The following is a 13,397-nucleotide window of genomic DNA, read 5'->3' as shown; positions in this document are numbered from 1 at the left end:
GAGGGTGATGCAGCACGCCTGCAGTTCATTCTGCCCACTTTATGCAGCACATCTCAAATGTATCAAAGAGAGCGGACCGTGGAAGGGTCTGAGGACAGAAGGAACATTGGCGGTGGTGTGCTTCACACGACAGAAAAGCACCAGAAGAACAAGTTACTTCTTACCTTGTAGCGTTCTTTCGATGGGATGTTCCTCCGACGTATTCCTTATCTTAGATATCTCTTTCCAGCTTTGCTGGCCTCGGAAAATTTTTCTCTAGAGGGCGCTGCGCGTCAACGTCTGCCGAGTCGATGTCCCTCGACAGCCGCCGTATCAACGTCGACGTCATCCTGCCTATAAAGGCTGCGCACAGCGTCCGTTGCTCAGTTCCGTTTTGTAGCCCACAATTATTCTTTCTGGACTAAACTAATCACCCTGAAGGAGCATAAGCTGCAACAACAAGGGAAGTAGTACTGCGGGGATGGATGGGAGGGTCAATAAGGAATACGTCGGAGGAACATCCCATCGAAAGAACGTTACATGGTAAGAAGTAACTTGTTCTTCGAAGGGATTGTGTCCTCCGACGTATTCCTTATCTTAGATAGGCTCCCATAGCAGTATTCTGTTATTGGAGGTGGGAGTACTGACTTCATGCTTCCTTTTATTGATGAATAGAGTGCAATACTGCCCTTCCAAACCTAGTCTCTTGACAGGAGGAGGAATCCAAGTTGTAAAACCGTGTAAAGGTATGGACGGACGACCATGTGGCAGCCGCACATATGTCTTTAACCGGCACTCCTCTTTTGAGGGCCGATGAAGCTGCGATACCTCTGGTCGAATGAGCCCTAAGATTTTGAGGGGGCTCTTTTCCTGCCAGTTTATAACATTCCAAAAAGGCTAGAATGATCCATCTGGAAATGGTCTGCTTAGTTATCGGTAACCCCAACTTGTGACCTGCGTAGCCTACAAACAGCTGGTCTGCCTGTCTTATCCTAGCCAGTCTACTGATGTAAAAACTTAAAGCCCTTCCTGGGTACAGCCTGTGTAACCTCTCTTCCTCTTTCCCCGGATGAGGAGGAGGATAGAAAGATGGAAGGGTAATCTTCTGAGTGATATGGAATTCAGAAACCACCTTTGGGAGGAAATTAGGCTTCACTTGCAGGACAACTTTGTCTTTGTGAAAGATTGTATGAGGGGGTTTACAAGAAAGAGCTTGTAACTCGCTCACCCTTCTAGCAGATGTAAGTGCTATTAATAAAACAGTTTTAAGGGTAAGAAATCTTAACGAACAAGAATGGAGTGGTTCGAAAGGTGGGCCCATCAGGAAAGTTAGGACTAAGTTTAAATCCCATAGGGTAACCTGGAATGGTCTTAGGGGATAAACGTTAGTTAACCCCTTTAGAAACTGTATTACCAAGGGTAACTTGAAATAGGATGGTTCTTCCGCAGTGCGCTTAAAGATGGATAGCGCTGCGAGATAGCCCTTTATGGTGCCAACTTGAAGGCCTGAATTCGCCAAATAGAGTAGGAAGGACAAAAACATTGGTGTACCACATGAAAAGGGGTCGATATTCTTTTCTCTACACCAGCTGCAAAATCTGTTCCAACGGCAGCGGTATAAAGCCTTTGTTGCTGGCCTCCTTGCCGAAAGCAACACCTCCATAACATCATCAGGGAGGTCCCAATCCTTGTACCTCAGCCTTTCAGAAGCCAAGCGTGAAGGTTGAGGGTTTTGATGTCTGGATGGAGAACCTGACCTCCCTTCTGTGAGAGTAGATTCTCTCTGAGTGGAAGTCGAATTGGAGGGCAGATGGACAAGTCTAGAAGGTCCGGGTACCACGTTCTCCTGGCCCAATCCAGGGCAATTAGGATCATGGTTTTCCAGAATCTTCTCAACCTCCTGATCATTTGAGGAATGACAGGGACCGGTGGGAACGCGTACAGAAGCGGAAACTCCCAGTCCACTATGAACGCGTCTCCCAGAGCTCCTCTCGGGGGAAATTCCCTTGAACAGAACAGATCGCACTTCCTGTTGACACTGGTGGCAAACAGATCCACCTGAGGGGTTCCCCAAAGGGCGAAGATCTCTTGAAGGACTTCCTGAGCTAGTTCCCACTCGTGGGAGACTGTGCTCTGCCTGCTCAGAGCATCCGCTGTCAAGTTCTTCTCTCCGGCTAGGTGAACTGCCGATAGAGAGATTCCTTCTTGGATTGCCCAAAACCAGAGCTGCATCGCCTCTCTGCACAGAGGTAGTGATCCTACGCCTCCTCTTTTGTTGAGGTGATGCATGGCCACTGTGTTGTCCGTCATTATCAGGACATTCTTCCCTTGTACAGATGGCAGGAACGCCTTCAGCGCAAGTCTGATGGCCCTCAGCTCTAACAGGTTGATATGTATTCTGGACTCCGATGGAGACCAACGACCGCTGATGGTCAAGTCGTTGGCGTGGGCTCCCCACCCGGTGAGTGAGGCATCCGTGACTACTGTTATCTCCGGCCAGGGTTGCCAAAACTGTTCTCCTTTCAGAATGTTCTCCTGACAGGCCCACCACTGAAGGTCTCGAGCCACCCTGTCGGGAACCTGAAGAAGATCTGTCATTCTTCCTGAGAATTGTGACCACTGAGTTCTCAGTGCCCACTTGAGGGATCTCATTCTCAGGCGAGCCTCTGGCACTAGGAAAATGCAGGATGCCATGAGGCCTAGCAACCTCAAAAAGTCGAAGATTGGGAGACGTTGGGCATTTTGGAACTTGGTAACCATCTGTAGAATATCTTGAGCCCTCACCTCTGGTGGCGAGGCTTTTCCCAGGGAAGTGTCCAGGATCGCTCAGATGAACTGGAGTCTTTGCGATGGTATCATTTGTGACTTCTTTAAATTGAGGGAGAAGCCCAGTCTGTGAAGGGAGTGGCAAACGTGATTTAGCTGGATCTGAGCTTGTTCCGAAGATACAGCCCTGATCAACCAATCGTCCAGGTAGGGGTAGACGTGAATCCCTTCCCTCCTTAGACTTGCAGCCACTACCGACATTAACTTGGTGAAGACCCTCGGGGCGGAGGTCAGCCCAAATGGCAGCACTCAAAATTGATAATGAGAGTTGCCAATTGCGAACCTCAGGTATTTCCTGTGTTTGAGATGGATAGGCACATGGAAATAAGCGTCCTGAAGGTCCAGAGATACCAACCAGTCCTGGAACTGAAGGGCCTGAAGGATCTGAGAAAGAGTTACCATCTTGAATTTGTCTTTCCTGAGGAATTTGTTCAATTCTCGCAAGTCCAAGATGGGTCTCAGTCCTCCGTCTTTCTTTGGAATGAGAAAGTAAGGGGAGTACCAGCCCTTGTTCCTCTCCGCTACAGGTACCGGTTCTATGGCACCTTTCTCTAGCAGGTCTAAAATTTCCTGCAAGAGGAGCGGATCTGGAGCTTTTTGAGAGCTGATCCCCGGTGGATGACTCTGAGGTATGCGTAGGAGAGGCAGGCAGTAACCTTGTGCAACTGTCTCCAATGTCCAAGCATCTGACGTGATAGCCTGCCATTCCGCCAGATGTTGAGTTAACCTGCCTCCTACAGGTGTCTTGTGAGGGAAGTCCTCAGCGTGGTTTTGGGGCGGCTGATGCAGATGCCGATGGTAAAGAGGCACCTGCTGTTGCGGCGGCTTTTGAATATCTACCCCGTCCACCTCGGGTAGTTCTTCTTAGTCCCCTTTGAGCCGGTCGTCCTCTACCTCTTCCGAATGCGGAGTAGAAGCGAAAGGACTTGCCTCTCGCAGAGGTTCCTGTGGGACGAAAAGGTGTCTGACGGATTGCAGCACCTAGGGATTTTGCTGCTGCCTTTGATGTTTGCAGTTTTTCTAAACTGTCATCCGCCTTTTTCCCAAACAAAGAAGAGCCATCGAATGGCATGTTCAAGAGCCTGGCTTGCACATGTGGGGCAAAACCAGACTTTCTCAACCAAGCGAATCTCCTGGTTGTTGTATTTGCTGCCATTGCTCTGCTGATACTATCAGCCAATTCAATGCCCGTCTGGAGGGATTCGCACATAGCGTCTTTACCGTCCTGTATGATATTTAGGAACGCCTCCCTTTCTTCTCCCTCCGGGATGCAGTCAGCCGCTGTAGAAGCACACTCCCAAAGTGTACGGCTGAATCTAGCAAGGGTGCAAGTAGCATTAACAGATTTTAACGCCATGCTACATGCCGAAAAAACTTTCTTTGTCATAGCATCATATTTCTTATCGTCCCTGTCCTGTGGGACGGTAGGGTAAGCAGTCTTGATGTCAGTAGAAGATGCTGCCTGTACCACCAGACTTTCTGGGGATGGGTGTTTTGACAAAAACTCCGGGTCTGCAGAAGATACCCTGTATTTAGTAGACAGTTTTTTATTTACTGCCGGGACGACATCTGGGGTTTCCCAGTTTGTCATGATTTTCCTTTGAAGAGCTTTATGAAAAGGCACTACAGGATCCTCCTGTGGACCTTTATCAAGAATATCTGTGAGGTCATCTTGTTGGAAAGCCTGTGAAGGTGTTGACCACCCCATAAATTCTGTGATCCTGGCCATTAAGTCTCTATAGGGGGTTTCAGCATGCTCCCCCGGGTCTGGCCTAGCGAACTCCACCTCAGGGGAAGTGTCTAACCCACTTGCCTCATGTAAGGAATCATGGAGATCCTTTAACCTGCGTTCTTCTGAGGATAACTCCTCTTGAACTGGGGTTGCAGGTCCCTGCAACTCAAATGTCTCTTCTTGGTCAGATAGTTCTCCCTCTTCCATAATTGAGGACATAGTTCTCAATTGTTCTGAACTCACAAAGGGTGTGAAACCCATCTCCAAGGCAGAGGGTGCCATACTTGTTGTAATCGGCCTCGAAAACGTCGATGTCGACGCCGACGTCGAAGGCTTCGAGCGTGGTGTTGAAAATAAAGGCGGAGGCCTCGAGGTCCTCGATAGAATTGGGATTCTGCTCGAGGAAGTCGACAATCTCGACGCCATCGTCATCGAGGACCTGGGGATAGCCACTGGGTGCGCCGCAACCGTGACTTTCCTTGGCGTCGACGCCGGTGTCGAAGATGGCGTCGAGTCGACAGACCCGTGTGTCGAAGGTCCCTTCGACAACGGCGTCGAAGAAGGTTTCGAGGTCATAGCTTTACTCGAGGGTTCGTGACGCGCTCGAGAAGCTTCCTTCGCCGGGTGCTGCGACTCGCGGCGTTTTTGACCTTCGGGTCTTTCGACCAGAGCATCGCTCTCGGCAGTCTTCGAGGGGGTCGAGGCCGCTTTCTCGAAGACGCTCATCATATTTTTGCGGAATTCCTCCCATTCAGCCGGGGAACTATGTTTCGTGAGGCAAGGGATTCTCTTTGGAGAAACAGAGGAAGAGGAGGACGGAGAAGGGGATCTTCGACGTCTCCTCTTCGAGTGCTTCGATCTCGAGGAGTGATGGGACCCACTCCGAGACCTGGAGCGCGAATAGTGACGAGGAGTCGAATGTCTCGACTTTGTCGAGGAAGAAGAAGCTTTTGAAGTCTTACCTTTTTCCAGCTTCCCCCTACGCTCCTTCAGGGCCTTAGCTGTCATGGACATACAGTCCTCGCACTCCGAACAATGGTGTTCAGCTCCCAAACACCACAGACAAACTCTGTGAGGGTCAGTCAGCGACATCTTTTTCCCACAGTCTCGGCATTTTTTGAAGCCGGACCGAGGGGTCGTCGGTTCCGACGAAGAAGCCATCGAGTATGGATCGAATATCTCGAGGAAATAGGATAAATTCTCTACAAAACTGAGCAATGATATTCCGAGGCACTGAGTAAGCACGGAAAAACGGAACTGAGCAACGGACGCTGCGCACAGCCTTTATAGGCAGGATGCCGTCGACGTCGATACGGCGGCTGTCGAGGGACATCGACTCAGCGGACGTCGACGCGCAGCGCCCTCTAGAGAAAAATTTTCCGAGGCCAGCAAAGTCGGAAAGAGATATCTAAGATAAGGAATACGTCGGAGGACACAATCCCTTCAAAATGAACATGGGTTACACGTGGAGTCCATGGAGTATGCACTAGTGAATTTTGAAACAAAGTGATGTCTCTTTCTCACTCACTATTCTATGAAAACTCTAATATCCACCCTCATGCTCAGCAAACTCAACTACTGCTCATGCCTACTCTTGTCCTTCCTACACCTAAACAAAGTCCTGAACTTAGCTGCACTCCCTATGACCTACCCAGCTCCTCCTCCTTTTCTGCCCACAAACACCATATTGGTTGGCTCTCCATGCACAACTGCTTTCTTGCTCTTAGTCTACAAAGCGATGAATGGGCTTGCTCCTCAGTACCTTTCTGTATCTCTGTCTATTCACTATCTTCATCCCACCATTTCTCCTCTGCCCTCAATCCCACTGTCCCATGCCCCTCTGTGCCTCCTCTTGCTTCCACTCTTTCTCCCTACTCACACGGCTCTATTGGAGTGCACTGACCATTAGAATCACAGCCAGCCAAACTGTGGATCTCTTCAAAGCTCGGCATAAACTTCAAATACTTGAGAAAGCTCCCTCTGACCTCTCCCCATACTCCCTACCTGCCCTCACCACTCCCTCCGGGAGTCATAATAATGTAATAATGTGGCATTAATCACTCGTTCCAAGGACTGGAATGGGTGGTAATGGTCCAGCAGCCCAGGTTAAAGGCCCGAGCAAAGTGAACTTGGAACGGGTGATTAACGCCATTAGCACCTGTACCATGGGCTGGGACGGGGCTAATTGAAAGTATTTACGTTCTGTGAACGGGTCGCCCTACGGAATCCCGTTCACGGAATGAAAAAACGGTTCAAAGACGGCCGCCATGGAAAGGGAAGGCGGGGCACTGTATGGAGTCCCTCTTCCTTTTTCATGGCAGCCTCATGCAGAAGTTAAGTAAGAAGGAAGTGGTGGCGGCTGCGAGTTCTGTCGCCGGCACAATGAGGTAAGTGGGGGGTCATTTAAAAAGATGTACAGGGGTGCGGGCAAAATGTCGCCCGGGGGAACGGCCATCAGGCGGCTTGGAACACAGGTTGAGTTTGTTTGTTTCAGCCCACATTCCTAGCCAGCTGATTGGATGTCTCCCCCGAGCAGAGTGCTAATGTAATTGTGTATATTTGTGAAGTACTCCTCTTTAGTTTGAAGCACTTGCCCCCTAGGTTAATGTCATCTTTGTAAGTCGCCTGTTTCTTACTGTTTGTTTTGTTTTCTGTCTGGTCCACTTTCTTCACACCATAATAAACTAGCTCACCACTTGTCATTTTTGTGCCAATGTATAGGAACCCTTCAGGGGGATGACTCCATGTTTGTAAATGTGTTATTGTAAATCATTTAGAAATTGACATCCCTATTCTTCAAATAAATACAAAACAAACACAAGTCGCCATCTGTAAAAAGTACCTGTGTGGTAATCGGTAAGGCTGCATAGCGAACACTGCTTCAGTGGGTGTCCCAACTATTAAAAATAAACACAACGTTGAAGCACAAGTCACAGGGATCTGGCACTTTTCATGCATCCAGGAACAGGAACGTGCAGTATGTGAGGAATTCGACCATCCGCATGGGGAGTTTGTGCTCACCTGATCTTTTTGGATTTTTTGGAAATGAAAATGAATGATGGGAGATCAACCTCCGAAAATGTTTAAGGCCATTCCGCACACATTTTCCCTGCTCACCGCACGCATAGTCACGTGTACTCCGGGAAGACACAGCCTACCGGCGCCGTCCTCCACTGTCATGTTCAGCTGGATTGTGACAGCCACAGGTACATCAAAGCATCTCAAGAAGGAGGAAGGTGACACCTTCCTCCAGCAATGGGCAGCCTAATTAAAATATCCATGGATTTGCCTTCCTATTGTCTACACTGCTGATGGCAGCGCACACTAATAGGAGTTTATTGGAACAGGCCTGTGTCAGGCTTGACCGCAGAATGAAGAAGAGGAAGGCAGGACTAATACCTCTTGGATATGCAATGTGTCAACTTGAAGCTAGTTCCCACCCCTGTATGAAGGACAGTGAATGGCATGTCTGGGTCCACTATTTACCGTAGACAACCCCTGCAGAGTAGACCCCATTCAGAGGGACGAAGTATGTGATTTGAGGGAGACAGAAGTCTGTTCTCACCACAAACTTCAAGGGAGACCTGCGCTTTGATCAAGAGCCACAGAGGGCTCAGTTAACCAGAGAGACACTTTGATCTACAACAGAGAGGAAGATGGGTGGTACTTTGGAGTACATGTTGTCACCTCTTCCTTTTCCTGTTGCAAAGCACTCTGGTCCTGACCCCACGCATAACAGAAGATTGTTGGTAGGGTCCCAGGAATGGTTCATTAAGGTAGGCTTAGCCTGCACCAATCACTGGCGCCCATTTGACTTTAAAGGAGGGCTGAGCTCCTCACTTAGCAGATCATCAGACGACTTCAAAAGGAGTAAGAAGAAGGACTCATTCAGACCCTGGCTGAAGGTACAGTCTGCCTTACAGCTTCCGCCAGTGAAGTAAGGCCAGGATTTCCAAGAGGGAGGCAAGATCCCTTCCCTAAGCATCTCCCAGGGAACAGAGGGAGATACTGGACTCAGAGGACCCATCCAGCAGCTCCAGAACCAGTAAACAGTCAGCACACAGCGTGCCCTGCTAGGCTCTGCCAGCAACCTTCCTAGGTGGGAAGTGCCAGAGAGTCTCTGAACAAAGGACAAGGCCATTGCCTTCAAACACTCTCCTCAGCTTTGGGCCGTCGGCCTTAAAAGATTACACAAGACCTGCGAAGAAGCTAGGAGGAATGCCACAACAAGAATCAACCAGCATCCATCTTTTAAGGACATTTTCGAGGCATTTGAGCCCTCGAACCACGACCAGCTGTGCCACAGACTGTTGTCACGCTGCAGTCACTAAAGCCATCTGAGACGCCTCGACCAGCGCTCCAGATCCGCCAACCAGCACAGAGGCAGTTATTCTTGACCCAGAACCACTGTGTAGGCCAGCCTGCAGCCGTACGTCCAGCCTCGCTTGCCGAACTGCCTGCCACCTGATACCCTCAGCTGTCTGCTGTCTTGAACTATGTCTCAGGGGCTGCAAAGCGTCCTGGAACCGACTCGACGCTGTCGAGAATCAAGATCATCTCAAGCACCGGGTACATTGTGGTTCTGTCCCCTTGGTCCTTCTCCGAAGGCCCTTAGTGCTATTTATGGCCCCTTGCTCCCTTGGTGCTGAAACCAAATAACCCCGAACAGTTAAGTCTGTTTGCTTTACAGACCACCCTCCTGTCAGTATCCAGAGTGCATCCCTTTCCTTTGTGAAAGTGTCTGTCCTCTGTGTTCCTTTACAGGGTGGGTTGTATTTTGTTGTGTACTATAACTGTCTGTTGTAATAATAATGAAGTAGATATTTTAATACAACCTTGACTGGACAGACCCTTTTATCATTGGGTAATAATTGTATTTTCACTGTGTTGCAACTAAACAACGATCCATGACCTTGCAGAGATAAGCCTGCCGTTCCGTCCATGTTACCAAAAATTGGACAAGGAGGTTTATAATTTACCTGTGTTCCAATCTGTTCGGATCCCTTCTGGTGTACTAGAGGTGTGGGGATGATTGATGGTTTAGAAACCGATATTCATCCCTGGACCACTGGTGCCCCGGGAGTTGATTCGTCACACAATGGCACACTAAAATCAGGAAAATACATTGGGCTAAGTTTTTGTGCACATCTTCACACATTAGAATAAGATCAAGAGGAGGGATACGTCTGGTATTGAGGGTATCTCTATGTGTCACCTATAATTGGTCAAGTTCCAAGAGTACCATATATGTGCCTCCATAACAGGTGCTGTCAGCCAAATAGCAGGGATAACATTATAACCAATGCTTCCGGTTTTTTGGCATATCTTTTTGCACTGTTATTGCCTGTATTTATCCATATTAATTTTTGGGACATTTTATCTGTATTTATCCACAGGTTTTTTTTCTACGTACTAAAATAAGTTGTAACTGATATTTTTCCACTTTTACTTACATGAAAAAACACATTAGCACTTGAATACCCATATGGGAAGCTCCTAGAGCTGCGTTCTTGCACAACAAGTCAAAGGGCCTCATTACGACCCAGGCGGTAAGGGGTTTACGGCAGCGTAAACAGCGCCGACCCTTACCGCCTGATTACGAGGTCCCTTAGCGCCATGGAGCTTTTAACACCTGCTTTTAGCAGGTGTTAAAATCCATGGCGCTAAGGGACCTTGATGTTAATTACGCCACCGTAATTTACGGTGGCGTAATTAACGCCTTCCCCACTCCCATTATGCCCTATGGGGCAGAAATGGGAATGGGGAAGGGTAAATGGGGATTGGGGACTTACCGCCCCGCCAACCTCGGAATGGGGCGGTAAGTCCGCCAACCACCATGGTGTAAACGTAGTTTACGCCATGGTGGTAAAGTCACGGCCCAGGCGGTAACTTACCGCCTGGGTCGTAATGAGGCCCAAAGTCAAGTTATGCATACGTGCAAGCCATCTTAACAACTTAAAAAGGAATTCAATACAGTCTTTTTTCAATCTCTTAGTTATGTTACGTTGCATAGGCATTGACCTGTAACTCATGATGGACATCGTAAAGGCCCAACCAAGAGTCATGCCAATCCATTTTTACCAATTTTTTGCAAATAAATACTGAAAGGAAAAATAGGGATTTCTGTCTGTATTTATGTGTAAAAATCAGTAAAAACGGAAAACGGAGCCTTAATTATAAACCTACTTACGAACTGACAGCAGCCCAGTACTAAGGACAGCAATGTGGGTAGTACTAAGTTGTCAGCACATGGGTTAGTCAAGGACAGCTCATCTGGCAGTAGTGGCTGGGTGGTGTGGTAAAAATGCAGAGGTAGTAGTTACTGCCGCATTACCGCACCACCCAACTACGAGTATAGCGGTGACGAAGTGGAAAAGCCTCCAGCTAAGAGCTGGAGGTAATTTTACCACCTTACCGCCACAATATGACAATTCTGGCAACATTACCACCGGTGGAATTACTGCAGATGGCAATACTGCCAAAATCCCCTCTGGAGTCTTAACGCCGCCTACCACCACTTGTAATCCAGCAGTAATATCAATGGACCAAGTGGTGGTAACGGTAATACAGTTCGGTGGATTTACTACCGAGATACCAAGCCAAATTTAGTGAGCCAAGCCACGAGTGTTGGTTGTGCAGAAAAGCCTCTTGTGAACGAGTGCCTAAATGAGTGACTTCCTTTGATGACTCTTTTCTCTGCAGATGCCTCGGCCGCCCTGCAGGTCAGGGCTGTGAAGGACTACTGCAACAACTATGACCTCACCAGCCTGAACGTGAAAGCCGGGGATGTCATCACGGTAAGTGACATTCCCTATAGGGCGCAAGTCAAATCAAGAGGATAGATGCAGAACTTAGGTAACAGACACTAGTTCATCTGGTATAAAGTTGTAAGCAATTGAAGAGTAATGGATAGCTGGGCCATCCACTTGCACACTAGCGGGGGCCGAGAGGATAGGTCAAAGGCAACGTGTTTGTCTTGGAAGCAAGGCCATGCAGAGCGACACAGGTGCGGATCCGGCCCTGTGCTCAGAGACTGGTCTTTGCTATTAAACGTGTCATTACAGATTTATTTATTTATTAGCAGTGTTGCAGAAAATAAGGACAATTATCAGAGAATTCGTTTAACTCGGCATAAGTGGAATCGTGCTGACTTGTACAAGTTGTGGTCAGACGTCAGATTTTATAATGCATGGAATTATTTTGGGTACATAAGTTATTGTTAGAAACGGGAAGAGTTTGACTGCACCATTGGTGAACTCTTGGAGAAACGAAAGAGCAATACCTACTTATAGTGACCAGGCAATAAGATTAGAAATGATATGTCCGTCGTCACAAAACCAGACCCGCCTTCTGTTAATTTGAAAGTCTGTAACGTGTGAATGCATGTATTACATTGTTGAATTTCAGACTCTGCTTCATTCCTTTTATTGTTAAAAGAAGAATGTTTCGTTAAAAAAAAAGAAAAACAATAATATAACTAAAATGCATTTTATGTAGTGCCTACTGCCGCAGGTTTTGCACTTTCAGAGCACAGTAAGTGAACAGCAGGTGTTTCTCTGCCAAGCTTATTGGGATTCATTGGCTAGACCACTGGTCCGGAAAATGTAGCTCTCCAGAGGTTTAGGACTGCAACTCCCATATGCCCAAACCATCATTGTCAATAGTGAGGGATCATGGGGTTCATAGTCCAAAACACCTGGAGAGCCACACGCTGCAGACCCCGGAGCTAAACCCTGGAAAGAGGAAGGTCCATATCAGCACTTCTGCGATTTAAACCAGTGACATTCAACGTACCCATCAATATCTGAAAGAAAATGCTGCAAACTTTGTTCCTTCTAAGCTCCCAGCATTTAGACTTTAATTTAGCACGGAATCAGATGAGTTTGTGGAAATTAATCATCAGTGAAGGGTGCCATGATCCTACAGAGAGAAGAGAGTGCGTACAAAAATTTGACACATAGAACAATGTTAAGAGGAACACTTTCACAGATTTAAACCTATGCAGGGCTCTCTCTGTGCCCCCTCCCATGTGATCCGAACCTATAATTAGGTGTCGTTTTAAAAATAGGGAGGTATTTATAACACTTTTTTGTACCTTTCCCACCATCTACCAAACCTTCAAGTCCATACAATCATGAAAGCTATTCCACCTGCATCTTCTAGCGTTGCCTCCGTCATCCAAAGCGAATGGTCTGCAACTTTTGGCTCTTCAGATGTTTTGGAATACAACTCCCATCAGCCTAAACAAGCATAGTACAGGGTGATGGATCAAGGGTATCGTATTCCACACTATCTGGTGAGGCAATGGCTGCCGACCCCGATGCTTTTCCATCCTTCAATCATCGGATACCCTAACCAACCTTCATCTCTGCCTCTGTACATGCTGTAATCCCCCCTGCTGCCACCCACACCCCCTGCTACTAGATTCCTCCTTTCTACCTGGTCAGCAGTGAGTGGAGGAGGGAAGCACCCTTCATTTGAAGCACTTCTGCTCACCCTTCCCAACTTACCTAGTGCAATTCCGAGGTGTGAACATGACCTCAACCAATCATTACTTTGCACTGCTTCCTAGACAGAGGCCTGTGTGGTTCAGGAACCTGAAATTTAGACTTTTCTTCACCTTTTCTTGTCCTATTGGAGTCCTGCAGATTTGGAATTTGTTGTAGAGCGATCAAGGACAGTCCCCCTTAAGCAGAAGACAACCTTAAGAGAGGGAAAGGAAGGATGATGCACAGGGATGAGGGAGTAATAGGAGGAGCTACTAGGGCCCAGGACAGAAACTACAAACGAAAATAAAGGAAGATTGCATATGTCTTTGGCTCTGTTCCGTTGTATGTGGTACTAAGAGACAGGGAGGTTG

At 47.8% G+C, this 13,397-nt stretch overlaps 1 protein-coding gene across 6 annotated transcripts in view; it reads left to right on the top strand.

Annotated features, from left to right (window-relative positions):
* CASKIN1 (CASK interacting protein 1) overlaps positions 1-13,397 on the top strand; it is a 1,401,469-nt gene that overhangs the window by 913,366 nt on the left and 474,706 nt on the right. For all 6 annotated transcript variants that reach the window (XM_069647339.1, XM_069647342.1, XM_069647341.1 and 3 more), the window contains exon 9: positions 11,240-11,334. In XM_069647339.1, coding sequence (XP_069503440.1) covers positions 11,240-11,334 — 95 coding nt within the window. The remainder of the gene's footprint in view (positions 1-11,239; positions 11,335-13,397) is intronic.

The sequence above is a fragment of the Ambystoma mexicanum genome, chromosome 2q, assembly GCF_040938575.1.
Source record: "Ambystoma mexicanum isolate Mex_15411 chromosome 2q, UKY_AmexF1_1, whole genome shotgun sequence".
Taxonomy (NCBI): domain Eukaryota; kingdom Metazoa; phylum Chordata; class Amphibia; order Caudata; family Ambystomatidae; genus Ambystoma; species Ambystoma mexicanum.
The sequence above is the reverse complement of the archived record's forward strand: the minus strand, read 5'-3'. Positions and strand labels throughout refer to the sequence as shown.